Source organism: Zingiber officinale, chromosome 3A, assembly GCF_018446385.1.
Source record: "Zingiber officinale cultivar Zhangliang chromosome 3A, Zo_v1.1, whole genome shotgun sequence".
Classification (NCBI taxonomy): Eukaryota; Viridiplantae; Streptophyta; class Magnoliopsida; order Zingiberales; family Zingiberaceae; genus Zingiber; species Zingiber officinale.
The window spans coordinates 26,669,784-26,683,370 of record NC_055990.1 but is presented as its reverse complement, the minus strand read 5'-3'; the positions used below and the strand labels follow the sequence as shown (position 1 = coordinate 26,683,370).

Genomic DNA, 13,587 nt, shown 5'->3' with positions numbered 1-13,587 from the left:
TTGAGACAGAATGGATCGAATTCCATCCCGATAGACAGTGTGGTCTCCCCCCTCCTTCGTGTAGACTGTTTGTCACATGAGATCAAATTCACTTGTTGGAATTTGGCTATGGTAGTGCAATTTACCTCAGCTAACAAGAATTCACACAATTCGACATGAACAAGCCTTGACAAACGAAGAATAAGGATATCGAACAAAGAGAATCAGTTCAACACTTACTTTCCAAGCATTGAGTGCAAGAATCGTGCTAATTATCCACTGCGTGTGTTACTATAATATCGGAAAGATGATATATATATATATCTACATTGTATCCATCCATAGCAGCTACTCTAGATGCACTCCGGCATAACATATGTTATGTGTATGAATGATATTTATTTTTTTAGCTTTGATACTTCAATTAAGTAAAAAAATTAAATGCAAAAATTAATTTGTGCTGGTGAAAATTGCTTCGAATCTATCTATTGATGCGTGCAAGTGGCCATGCTTCATGTTTAATACAGATTCCGCGGTGCTAACCTCCCTGTCAAGAATTAACCGACATCGAGTGTAAACAACACAGCTCACAAATTATTGTTGTGAAAGTGTAGAAGCATTGAGGCAGCAAGAATCTTACCCTTCGATCTCAGGGGGTATATAATCTGCCCTCCAACCAATCCTCAGATCAACCCCCCGGCATAGACCAAGAGATGATTTGTTTCTGATATGGGAAACACCATCTCCACCCAAGCATGTAGATAGATTCCACTTCCATCCAGTTGCATTCGAATGGAAACTATGACAAAGTCCGATCTGTTCGAGTAAGCATAAATTATTCAATTGTATGTGGAGCGAAAGGATTACTCAAAAGTCCTCGTCTATGTCATATCTTAGACCAGCAGAACTGAGTAGTGTCATTGTCTACATAACACATAAAAATTGGTTCAGCATCAAAGGAGCCAATGTCAAGTTACAGTTCAATAAACCTTATAAATAAAAATTGGTTCACTGAGCACTGTCGGAGATATGTTTTTTGGTTTGTTTGTTTGTTTGTTTTCAAACTCACATGAAAACACTTCTTAGAAACCCTTTCAAGCAAATTCACTCTTGAACTACTTGTCCATATGACAACTTAAAAAATGTGACCTATCTACTTTTAACTAGAGATTTTCACTTTAGTTCTAGTAGCGACACTTCCATAGCCAATACTGTACTGAAAAGGAATGTGACCAATTGACTTTCAACTAGACATCAATAGAATTAGCATTAGGCATTTTCGTTCTAAAGAATGTGTTATCGTGCAAAAGAATCATTGAATCCCCATAAATGTTGCATTTCCATTTCAGTTCTGGTATTGACACTTCAATTACCAATATTGCAGCTCAAAAGTTGACACAACCTGTTTATACAACACAACTCGACCTGCAATGCATTATATTTTAAGTTTCTGAATAAATAAAAGTTTGCATTAAAATTTATTTGAGTTTGTTAAATGGGTCATGTCATTTGAGTATTTATAACACATTCAATTATACGAGTCACGTCACATAAGCTGTTTATGGCTCATCTAACCAGTTTATTAAATGAATCAACCCATTCATTGAGCCACATGATTCAAGATGGCACCCTAAAAGATACAATATAGATAATGGGATCCTAAAAGAATTAGCCCATCCAATCAAATGTATTCTAATCAAATGTATGCACATCCAAGATGAACTTCAAAGTTTTTAGTTATGGGCATGTAAAACTGCAGTAATATGCATTCATATGCAGTTTCAAAGGTAGAAAACATTTCAGTCAAAGACAACAGGTACCTGGATGTTCAGATATTTAGTAAGAGGTATCTTCTTTGAGAGCAACTGAATATCCCCATGCAAGGGCTCATATACAAACTTCCACCTCTTATTAGAAGCCATGGGTTTTAGAACAACCGCTGCTTGATATTCATTAGTAGGAACATTGCAAAACTGAATCAAGAAAAGAGGCAGTGATCAGCTACTTGGGGGAAAATACTTTCAAACAACAAGGCGAAACACAAAAGTGCAACAATCACAAGTAAACAGATTAAATTCTTCTGGAAAGGTTTCATCGATGCGAATTGAACACTCGAGAAGGCTAATAACAACTCAAATAAGGTAATACTTAAAAGGAAAATAGAACGTTATAGAATTTGAGTTGTTTAAGAAAAAAAATCATATAATTTAACTAAAACTAGAGAGGAAGAAAGGAAAAGAAAAAACATTTTACAAATTGAATCGCAATAACGTCTTATTTGGGGGGAGAAAACTAAGCAAATAAATATAATTTTGTGAACAAAATTCTAGATGACGAGTATGGGGTTTACCAAACAATATAAAGGTTTAATATTGCTCCACTGGTGCTTTATTTTGTTATTCTTAGATAGTTGAGAGACAAATGATCTACTTCATTCGAAAAAGCTATAAAAAGCTAGCAATGGTTTCAGAAGTTGTCTGATGGTTAACATTGTATAACCATAAAAGAGATTATAATAACATCACTTTACTTCCATTGGTTCATTTGTGCAAAATTTCTACCATATCATATAGCAAAAAACCTTTGATGCCACGAATATCTCTTTGAAAGTCTTGCTGCAAGAACCTTTAGATATTATTCACAATGTAAACATTAAACCATTCCAATCGCTGCTGTATCCTCAAAATGTTCATATGTTAGTCTGGAACTATTCTATGCATCTTGCACATCGAACGAATCCAATTGAGACATCCTAATTTGACGAATATTGACTTATCGACAATATCAAATTTTTGGCAATAACAGAGCGGCAAAGAATAACATTCCTTGTAAGAAAAGATCTGCTATTAATTTCTATGTCCAGGATTTGCAATAACCAAACATAGGCTTAAAAGGTTATATCATAATCAAATCATGATAATTGAATAAAAAACTAGATGAAGCAAGCAGGGAACCTTGAAATTAAGCCCAACGCGGAAGCCCTCGGTTTGCTTGCGGAACTTGAGGAACAGATCGGAGGGAACTAAGTTAATGTTGAAGAGCTCGCCTAAGAAATCCGGCTCGTGGATTTCTTGCAGGTCGCCATCCTCACCGGAATCCGAAGCCGCTGCAGCCATCGGAAATGCGAGGATTGCAGAGATCAAACAGCCCTAAAAGGAAAACGGGAGGGGGAGAACTAGTAACGGAACTGGAAATCAATGCATTGGGAGTGCGATCGAATGAATCCGATGATTCAATGAGGGGTTTCGACTTTCGATCAACTCCACCGACGGGATTCGTCGGAATCTGATCGAATTTATTTATTTATATTAAATTCGTTCGCTCTGATTTATATCGGACTAAATAAAGGTTTTTATTCCGGATTTCTTTAATTATTTTAATTTTAAAATTAAATTATTTAAAAAATGCTATTTTTGAGAAGAATGCGATGCAAATTGCAGGGGTTAGAGCAACCACAGTGTGAACTCTTTCCGAGCTCCCACTGTGACGTGGAATGAGTGAAAAACCTCCCTCTCATAGTGGGAGGGAGGTTTTTTGATTAAAATGAAGAAGCGGCTCTGTCGCTGCAGAGCCGCTTCTTCGTTCTTTTAATTTTTTTTTATTTTTTTAATAATTAAAAAAAATCAAAAAATCTAGATGAAAATCTATAAATATGAGCATTACTTCTCATTTCAGTGAGTACAGCGCCGTTGAGCAACGGCTAATTTGTAGCCGTTGTTCAACGGTTATAATTTAATTTTTTAATATATCGTTCTTTTAATTTTTTTTTTATTTTTTTAATAATTAAAAAAAATCAAAAAATCTGGATGAAAATCTATAAATATGAGCATTACTTCTCATTTCAGTGAGCACAGCGCCGTTGAGCAACGGCTAATTTGTAGCCGTTGTTCAACGGTTATAATTTAATTTTTTTAATATATCGTTCTTTTAATTTTTTTTTTTTATTTTTTTAATAATTAAAAAAAATCAAAAAATCTGGATAAAAATCTATAAATATGAGCATTACTTCTCATTTCAGTGAGCACAGCGCCGTTGAGCAACGGCTAATTTGTAGCCGTTGTTCAACGGTTATAATTTAATTTTTTAATATATAAAAAATCTATAAATATGAGATTTATTTCATTCATTCCATTCATTCCATTGCTATCTTTGCTCTCAATTCAATTCTTCCTTTCATTCCCTATTTGTATTCGAGATGGATGAAAATCTCAATACTTCCTTTACAAATCTTTTGAATTCTTCAAATATGGAAGGAAATACATCTTCTCAAAATACTCGCATTCCTCCAAATATCCAATATCCTCAATTTTTCTCTCAACCACAATATCATCTAAATTTTCAAAATATTTCATATGTTCCACAATATTCTCCAAATTTTCCAAATTCCCAAAGTTCTCAAAATTTTTTTCAACCGTGGAATCAAAGTAACACCGCCTCAGCTCCATTTGGTATGTATCCATCCCAAGACTGGTCAGCAATGGGTAGCCAACTTGGGATGTCTTATCCTTACGGGGTTTCTCCTAATCAACCACCTGTCATACTTTCGAATGAATCTAGAAGGGCGACTATTGATCCATCTATCAGCGACAAAGAATCTCTAACGCCATCATCTGTTCCAGCAACTCAGGTGCCACCACACTCATCACAAGAAGAGCGTGAAGTTGAGCTGGAGGAAAATGAATCGAAAAGAAGATTCTGGTCTCCCGATGAAGATGTGGTCCTTGCGAAGTCATGGGCAACTATAAGCACTGATGCAATCATTGGTAATGACCAGAAGGATCAAGCTTTTTGGAAACGTATTGGTGATTACTACAACAAACATCGCCCCACTGGATCTATGATGAGAAGTTATCAGCCTCTGAAATCACATTATTACAGGTTTGCACCGATGGTAAATGAATTTTCTGCAACTTATAATAATTTTTATACTCATCGGCAAAGCGGTTGGAGTGACGAAAATGTGTTGGAGAATGCACTGAATATGTGGAAAGCCAACAACAATAACAAGGATTTTAAGTATATGCATGTGTGGAGGGTTCTCAAAGACTACGAGAAATATACTCCACAATCAGTTGCTCATTACTCTAACAAGAAGGTAAGGACATCCGAGTCAGGAGGAAACACTTCAACATCAAATCCAGATACAAGTGTTGATTTAGATGACTCTGAAGTCCGCATTCGTCCGATAGGGCAAAAGGCAGCGAAGATGAAGGGCAAATCTAAAGCCAGAGAGGGCGACACAATGGAACATAACATCGACAAAGAATGGCAAGATATTAAAGAATATCAAATGCAAAAAATGACTTTGCGGGAAACCGAGATCTTTCATAAGGATTATGAAATTCTTATGAAGGATACCAGTGAGATGATACCAGGACAACTTTATTTACATGAGAAAATGGTGGAAAAAATTAAACAGAGACATGGCCTGGTGTAGATGAGTTTACGTTTATTTTTATATATTATTATAATGTATGTCTTTTCATTTGATGCAATGTAATATTTATGTTTTTTTTAATTATTAATGTTATTTCATGTTAGCAAGTGGTAAATTTAAATTTTATAAAAATTTAATGGTGTATAATGTAAAATATGAAGGATAAATGAAAATTATATATAATAAAAAATGTGGGACTCATGAAGGAGTTGTTGAGAGGTTTTTTGATAGTGGAAAGAGATGTGAGATTTTTAACTTTTGATGTGGCGCAGACGTGGTAACGAAGGAGCTCACAGTGAGGTTTAATCACTGTGGATGCTCTAAGAAAGAGGAGGAAGAAGAGGATGTGGAGTTCGTTCACCTTGCGTGTCATCTTATTATTGGCTACGACTGTCGCGTAGATACATGTACGTCGACACGTGTTTCAAAAATGCTGCTGACGTATGCATATCTGACGGATAAGGCTACCTCACATTCGAACCAACCAAAAGCTGCCACGTCCGACACAAATTTGCTGACCGTAGCGTATCTATTTCCCACCTCTCGGCTCGACTCCTCTGCCTCATCCGATTTCTTATCCCTTCCACTCCACCGCCTCGCAACACCACCAGCCCACTTTCCCATGGCGACGGCGCTCACCATGCTCATCCCCTCTTCCCCTTCCCTCGCCCCGGTCAAGCTTTCCTCCTCCGCCGCCTTCTTCGGCCCCACCAAGGCTGTGGCCGCAGTGCGCCCGCGCAGAGCCGGCGCGGCCGTCGCCGTGGTGCGCGCCTCGTGGAAGGAGAAGGCCCTGGCGGTGGCAGCTGCCGCTCTGGTGGTGGCTCTTCCGGAGGTGGCGGAGGCGGCGCAGCCTGGGTTCTCCCCCTCGCTGAAGAACTTCCTGCTCAGCATCGTCTCCGGCGGCGTCGTCCTCGCGGCAATAGGAGGCGCCGTCATCGCCGTGTCCAACTTTGATCCGGTGAAACGCACTTAATTAATTAGATTGAGATGATGAAGGACTCAACGCCTCCTTACGAATGATCAATCTTTGTGATATGTATGCTGTACTCTGTTCCTTCTCCTCGCTTAATATGTTCTTTCTTGTATGAATTATTATAATAAAAGTTTCATAAATTTTAAAGCAGATATATAATCAAAGATATATAAATGACTAATGAGGATCGTTAATTCTTTTTGTTCGACTCAGCAAAGATGTGATAGATAATCGGAACAGTTCGATTAGAATCTCTATTTTGACAAGCTCCATAACAGTACAATAAGATTCAAGCAAGAACTTAAAATTCATCCAAGCCAATATAAATCTTGCATTCAATTACTGCACGTAACACATTTTTTACAAGAAAAAAATCCTTAATTCTTATATCAACAAATTGAAAAGATTAACAATGAAAATCGGAGATTACATCAGTGTTAGATAAAACCTATCCACGTCTACTAGAGTGAGTGGGTTCTTGTTCATACATGCGTTGGATCTCTTCCCTGTACTTTGACAAAGACTTGTTGGGAAGAGTTGGTCTGAGCTCCACCACGTCCCCCATTTTGAGCTTCTGAGTCAGGTAACTCATCGGCTCATGGTTCACTCGTGGCCTCAGATCGAACTTCATAGGGAAGCTGCAAGGGGATCCTCTTGAGCCACCATCTCCAATTCTCACCATCAGGTCGAGCAGAGTGGAGTCTGCTGGAAACTCTAGCACAGACATCTGCAATCACATCCATCGTTATGTTATGGTTGGTTGGCTAATTCGAATTGATCGAACAGTATAGGAAAGCTCACTTTCTCATTCTCCAGCATTATGACATAGATAGGGCCATCATGGGCACACTGACGAGTGTAGGAGGAATAAGGGCAGTGTTCGGAGTGAGAGGGGAATGGGCACGGCGGTTTGATCAGGTTTGTTTCTTCGTATGGTCCTTCTACTTTCATCGTTGCGCATTGCCAACTCAAGACCCATCTTGCCCATTCCACCATTTGAAGCACATAAGATGAGTGCCTGTTGTTTCCTTCTTTGTACCTCCAATGTGCCGCAAACCCATATTCAGCCTGCAAATGCATCTCTTTTGTTCGAATCTGAACTTCAAAAGGAAGCATCTCTTCGCTTAGGACAACCGTGTGCAGAGATCGATATCTTCAAGTAATGCTCAAGGTGAATGAAGATTTTAAAAAATATTGCTAATATAGTTTGATGATCACCGGTAACTTACCCATTAAATTTCGGATGAACTATATAATCCTTGAATCTTCCCATGACTTTGGGCCACAATTGATGAACAATCTCAAGCGCTTTGTAACAATCATCCTCATTCTCAACTATTAACCGCAAACCATGTATGTCATGGATTTGATTCATGCTCAGTTTTTTCCTGTTATGAAGCCATTGTTAGATTCATAATAAACTGATAGCTACATCCACTTATAAAGGATGGCAGGTGGATATCTAGGGAACGTACTTGATCATCTTCGAATAAATACTATACAAGCTTTTGTGCCTCCCCAAGAGAGCATGGTAAGCAATGCCTTCATTTCTCAGAGCTTTTCCTAGTTTCAGTACTGCAGAGGCAACCAGTTCTTCATCAAAGGAATTCAGAAGCTTCTCGGACAAGTCTTTGTGCTGCACTGGATGCAAATGTCTAAAGCATAAATTCTCCAATAGCTCTTTCCAAGTTGAGATTCCCAATCTGCTTGCCAGGGGAGCAAAGATTAGAAGAGTCTCCTTGGCAAATCTCTGTTGTTTGCACATCGGCAAAGCTTCAAGCGTCATCATGTTATGAATCCTGTCTGCTAGCTTTATTAACACTGCTCGTGCATCTGCCATTGCAAGAAACATTGTGTGCAAGCGGTCTGCCTCGACATTTCTACTAGCAGTGTTATTATCCCGAGCAAGCTGACTCAAGTGGCTTAGCTTAGAAACCTGCAATAGAAACCATTTATTAGCATACTTCTGCACTACTATGGAAAATGTTTCTAGTCATACAACTGCTATGCACCAAATTAAACAGTTGGAGAAACACAAGAAAGTTTTCATTGCGGTTGTCCAAGTGTATAAGGATGCAAACTGCATAGTGGAATTCTTGTGAAAATTCATTCCCTTTGTTGTAGAAGCACATGATCTGTATAGAGGAATGTCTAGTAAACTATGAATTACTTTGATTCAATGTGAACAAACTGAACAAAGGGATAATCACATCATGACAACAATCATAGGTTTATCATTTTTTTAGTTCGCACAAGGTATAGAAGCAGACAACCCATCAGCCCAAAATCATATGATCATCATGACAACAATCACATGTTCATCATGACAACAAACACATGTTCATCATGACAACTAACAGCAAAATTGTTATGTTAATCTTTCCCACTAAACTCAAATTATGATTATAGGAGAAAATAAAAGTGGAGGACTATATACCCTCATCAAACAAGCTACCTGTTATATTAAAAATAAAAGTGGAGGACTTTTGCAAAAGTGCTATTAAAAAAGGTCAGCCTCGTTTTCCCACAACCCTAATCTTCTTCTCCCAATCCCGTGAACCTGTCATCGTCTCCCTCTCCTCTTCTCTCCACCCTAAACCCTAAATTCCTCCCTCCAAATCTCCTATGCCGCTGATCGCATTGCATGATGCCGCTGCTACACATCGTTGGCTGCCCGACACCATCGCCCTTCTTCGCTGAAAGCTCACCAACAACAACAAAAATTAACAAAAAAAAGCAGCAAGTTGCCATTGCTGCCATCGCCGTACTGCCGCCACTACCCCTTGTGTTGTGGCCTATCATCACCTTCTGTTGGAGAATTGGTCAGGAGAGGATCAATCGAGGACTCTAAATGGTTGCCTATGTTGCTATTGCCCACACCATTGTCATCGTCTCAGATCGTATACCCCTCCATGGTATTTGTTCCTTTCCCATTTGTATCACCTATTTAGGTTGTTTTAGTCTGGATAGAATCTAGGATGTTCAATCACTGATTTCACCACGTGATCTTGCTTCCAAGAGGCTTAACTGACATTCACCATGTGATCAACTTTGACATGTTAGTTGAAATTGAGAACTATGTGCATCAAATTGGACGAACTGGGAAATATGTGGGAAAACAAACATAGTGACAACGTTCATAAACAAGAACCAAACAAAGATGACGCTCCTTAACTTGAAGCACCTACTGGAAGAGGCAAAGCAAAGGATTCCACTGGTATTGGCAGAGCTAAATGAGCCGCCAATGAAAGACGGTGATGCTCTCATTGCTAGTGGAGTCAAGGGTTGTGCATTCTATGGTGGCCTTAGTCATCGAATTTGTGATTGTCCCAAGCTAGAGCACTAGAAATCTATGGCCATCGCTGGTGCAAGAAGAAACTACTTTGGTTCTAGAAGCTATAAGGGCGAGATGTGATATTTTGTTATCCTTAACAAAGTATATTTGACTTTGGTATTACGTTTAGCTCTTATCACTTGCACATTAAACTGATCGTGTTTTGTCTCTTGCAGTAGATGTTTCAAGTCACATTTTGCGCTTAATCTCTAGAACCGAAGTAGTCTCTTCTTTTACCAGTGATAGTCATAGATTTCTAGTGTTGTAGCTTGGGATAATCACCGATTCGATGACCAATGCCACCACAGTATGCACAACCCTTGAATCCACTAGCAATGAGAGCATCATCGTCTGCCATTAGGTCATTTAACTCTGTCAATACTGATGGAATTCTTTGCTTTGTCTCTTGCAGTAGGTGCTTCAAGTCAAAGAGTGTCTTCTCTGTGTAGCTCTTATTTATGAACGTTGTCAATATGCTTGTTTTCTCATACTTCCTAGTTCGTCCAATTCGATATGCATAGTTCTAAATTTCAGTTGGCATGTCAAAGTTGATCACGTGTCAAATATCTAGAAAGTTCAACCTTTTGGAAGCAACATTAGTGGTCACCAAAACATCTTTCTTGTCAGATTTAAAAGATGATATCACATATTCTCTTTCTTCTTGATCATTACTGTCATGGATATAAACGGCATTGATACCTTTAATAAAAAGATATTCATGGATATCATCTACATCAATTTTATTCTCACAAAAAAAAAAAAAAAAGACTAGAAGCACTCAAGAAGAGATACAAATTTAGCTTCTTGTTTCATTGTTATTCTACATTTACAATTATAGAGTTCACTAAATCGTTCTTTGCAAAGTTTTGTACTGGCATGGTGGAAGAAAAAAGCAGGGTTCACCTTTGTGATTAAAATGATCATATATTGCCCTTATATCCTCCTCAAATTCATAAGTCTATCGGTTTCATCCAACGACATGCAATTGCAGTGAAAATTAATGTTAGAAACATCATAAATGTGAAAATGAAACAGTTCTGAATTCAAAACGAGAATCAAATTACCAAAGAATGGAGCAGTTCTGATTTAACAATTCTTTAGAGATACATGAAATTTGTATAAGTGAACTATAAGGATGAGTAACAACATTTCTGTACTCAGAGCACTATCCAATTACCAAAGAATTCAAAACTGTTATTTTAAAATTATAATAAAATAGTACAAGATACAAATCTTTATTTAGCCTTTGATATAGAGGATTTTACTATAAGCAAACCAACAATCAACAACACAAAGCTTTATAATAAACATTGACAATACTATATGATAGAAAGGAAACTAAAACAAATTTATCTCCACAAAAAGTAATCAATTCATAAGCAACAAATATAACAGATGTAATAACTTAAAAGAACATTTTGAGAGAATAAGCATACCCCTTCCACTAAATCAGCTACTTCAGCTCCAAACAACTTTAAAATATGGTCATAGACCATCATAGAATCATCTAGCGTATCATGTAAAAGACCTGCAGTAACTACTGTAGCATTAGCCCCAATCTTCGCCAACAACAAAGCTGTTTCAACACAGTGTTGTAGGTAAGGATCTCCGCTTGCCCTCATCTATGATTAACGACGAGAAATTCACCTTCTTAGCACATTATACATGTTAGGATTATTTATTCTGATAAGAGAAAGATGTTTGACCTGCCCCCTGTGAGCTTTCTCTGCTTCGTGGAAAGCCTTGACAACGATCTCCTCACGAAAAATCTCGTGCCTTGACTGAGCTTCTGCAAGAAAATCATTGGCAGACGGCGCTGCAGCAGGCATCGTATCCATCGGACTGTCATCGAAACCAAAGGGCAACTCTTCCTCGCAGAAATCGCTGCTATAGAAGCTGGGGGAATCAAAATCCAGGCTAGGATTGGCGGCGTCCCGAACGAAACGCTTAAAGAACCCATCTTTTCCCGTTCTCCAATCTCCCCCGGTCCACTCTCGCGGATTCCCTGCCCGAGGCGGGCTTCTGGAAGATCCACTACCGCTGCCGCTGCACGGGCCATGGAACACCGACATGGGGCTGTGCTCCCGGCACTTGAAGAGAGATGAAGAGTACGAGCTCCCGAGCTCGTCCGATCTGTCGTATCTAAAATCATCGGCGCCGGAGTGGCGCGCGGCGGCCGTGGAGGAGAAGATGCGGGACAGGCCGCCGACTATGGGCTTCGGAGCGGAGGAAGAAGCATGGGCAGTGGCACCGGCGCGGGAGTTTATGTCGAGGTCCTGGAATCCATAGATAGCTGATCCAGCCGGCGGGATCGGGTAGAGAGCGATCGCCGGCACGGACATGGGGCTTCCGGGTGAAAAAATCGAACTTTTACTCTCCGCGACCTACCTCGGCACTCGGAAATCCTTATCCGAGAGATCGTGATCTGGAGAATGGAAGGGATGGGGGAATCTGGTAGGAATCGGAATTGGAACCCTAGATATAGTCTGTAGATTGGAGGAGGAAGGTGCGAATTCTGGTTCGTTGGAAAGCGACAGATCGATTGGTTTCTTGCCCTGGCGAAGAACAAAAAAGAACGTCGTTGAAATACCAAAATTGACCTTGATTACTAATTTAGGATTATGAATATGATTAGTTTGGTAGTTACTTACAGGCTGTTTAATTGAAAGGAAATGTTCATTTTACCCTTTAGGATATAGTTACTTTTTAAAATGCCTCTTAAAATTACAAAATTACAATTAAAAATGTCAAAAATATTAATCACTTTTTTTTCTTTAATCATAAATTTTATTTTTTATAAAATATTTTATATGAATTGAATAATCAAATTATAACCATTGAAACATAAATATAATGGGGTGAATATGCTCACATTCTATATGTGTGTAACTACCTATTATTACTCAAACGGAAATGATTTAGTCTAAAAAATATATTCTATAAATTATTATATATTTATATTTTAATAATAAAATATGTTTAAAGTCAATTAATTGAACAAGTTGAAATATCTTATTAAATGAATAAATTTTTACTATATAATCTTGAATAAATTTAAGATTTTTTTTTGGTGATTTTGAAGGCGAAAATATTTTTTTTCTTGATTAAATTGACAAATTCAATTGAATATAATACAAGTGATGTATATATAATACTTGAACTAGTCAAACTTAGTCGTGACAGCAATTTTGATGTTTACCAAATCATACTTTAATGCTATTTAATGAAAGAGATAATATTTAAGTTTTTTAATTGTATAAATTAATCATCGAGAAGAATGCGACAGGCCAGGATCATGCATTTGAATTTACATTTTAAAAAACAATTAAAATACTTGATCAGGCATTTGAATTTACATTTTAAAAAACAATTAAAATATTTTTTTATAATAACAAATCAGATTTTTTATTTTCAACGCTTTATTAATAAAATTTAACATTCATCAAAGGACACTGATAAAAGATGATTCGTTAGTACCAAAATATCCATCTACCTAACTAATTTTTGTTCATTACAGCTCAAACATATAATTCTAATTAGAGAAATATTTTTTGCTTGCTTAGTGTTAGGATATAAAAAAACTTAAGATATCTATATAAATATATGATATTGCCCCTTTAGAATTTAAACTTTTATTGTTTTATTTTCACCGTTTATCTAAAAAGTTTCATATCAATGATCATATTTTTTTTCTTATAAGTTCATAATTTTTCTTAATATATTTTTAATATGAGATTTTGTTTGTAACCTTATAACCTCGGACTCAATTTCCTAATTTATCTTTCTATAAATTGTTATGGGGTCGACAATATGGGATGACCAAGATCAACTTATGACATTTCGTAAACTAATAAATTGATAGCT

General features: G+C 37.5%; 4 protein-coding genes across 4 annotated transcripts; 2 read left to right on the top strand and 2 right to left on the bottom strand.

The window, feature by feature from the left end:
• Window positions 1-242: 242 nt before the first annotated feature.
• LOC122051537 lies at window positions 243-3,289 on the bottom strand. Its single transcript, XM_042612721.1, has 4 exons — window positions 2,934-3,289; window positions 1,800-1,952; window positions 620-795; window positions 243-526 (listed from the first exon to the last, which is right to left on the bottom strand). The coding sequence occupies exons 1-4, from the start codon at window positions 3,093-3,095 to the stop codon at window positions 430-432; spliced, it is 588 nt and encodes a 195-aa protein (XP_042468655.1). The 5' UTR covers window positions 3,096-3,289; the 3' UTR covers window positions 243-429.
• Window positions 3,290-4,456: 1,167 nt separating this feature from the next.
• Window positions 4,457-5,416, top strand: LOC122050284 (glutathione S-transferase T3-like). Its single transcript, XM_042611204.1, has 2 exons — window positions 4,457-4,857; window positions 5,014-5,416. Exons 1-2 carry the CDS (start codon window positions 4,457-4,459, stop codon window positions 5,414-5,416), a joined length of 804 nt encoding a protein of 267 aa, XP_042467138.1.
• A 548-nt stretch (window positions 5,417-5,964) lies between these two features.
• Window positions 5,965-6,539, top strand: LOC122051538. Its single transcript, XM_042612723.1, has one exon. The coding sequence runs from the start codon at window positions 6,039-6,041 to the stop codon at window positions 6,387-6,389; it is 351 nt and encodes a 116-aa protein (XP_042468657.1). The 5' UTR covers window positions 5,965-6,038; the 3' UTR covers window positions 6,390-6,539.
• A 157-nt stretch (window positions 6,540-6,696) lies between these two features.
• On the bottom strand, window positions 6,697-12,285 carry LOC122051536 (probable GTP diphosphokinase RSH3, chloroplastic). The gene is made up of 6 exons (XM_042612720.1): window positions 11,430-12,285; window positions 11,160-11,345; window positions 7,865-8,325; window positions 7,619-7,777; window positions 7,191-7,542; window positions 6,697-7,116 (listed from the first exon to the last, which is right to left on the bottom strand). Exons 1-6 carry the CDS (start codon window positions 12,063-12,065, stop codon window positions 6,838-6,840), a joined length of 2,073 nt encoding a protein of 690 aa, XP_042468654.1. The 5' UTR covers window positions 12,066-12,285; the 3' UTR covers window positions 6,697-6,837.
• Between the last annotated feature and the right edge of the window lie 1,302 nt (window positions 12,286-13,587).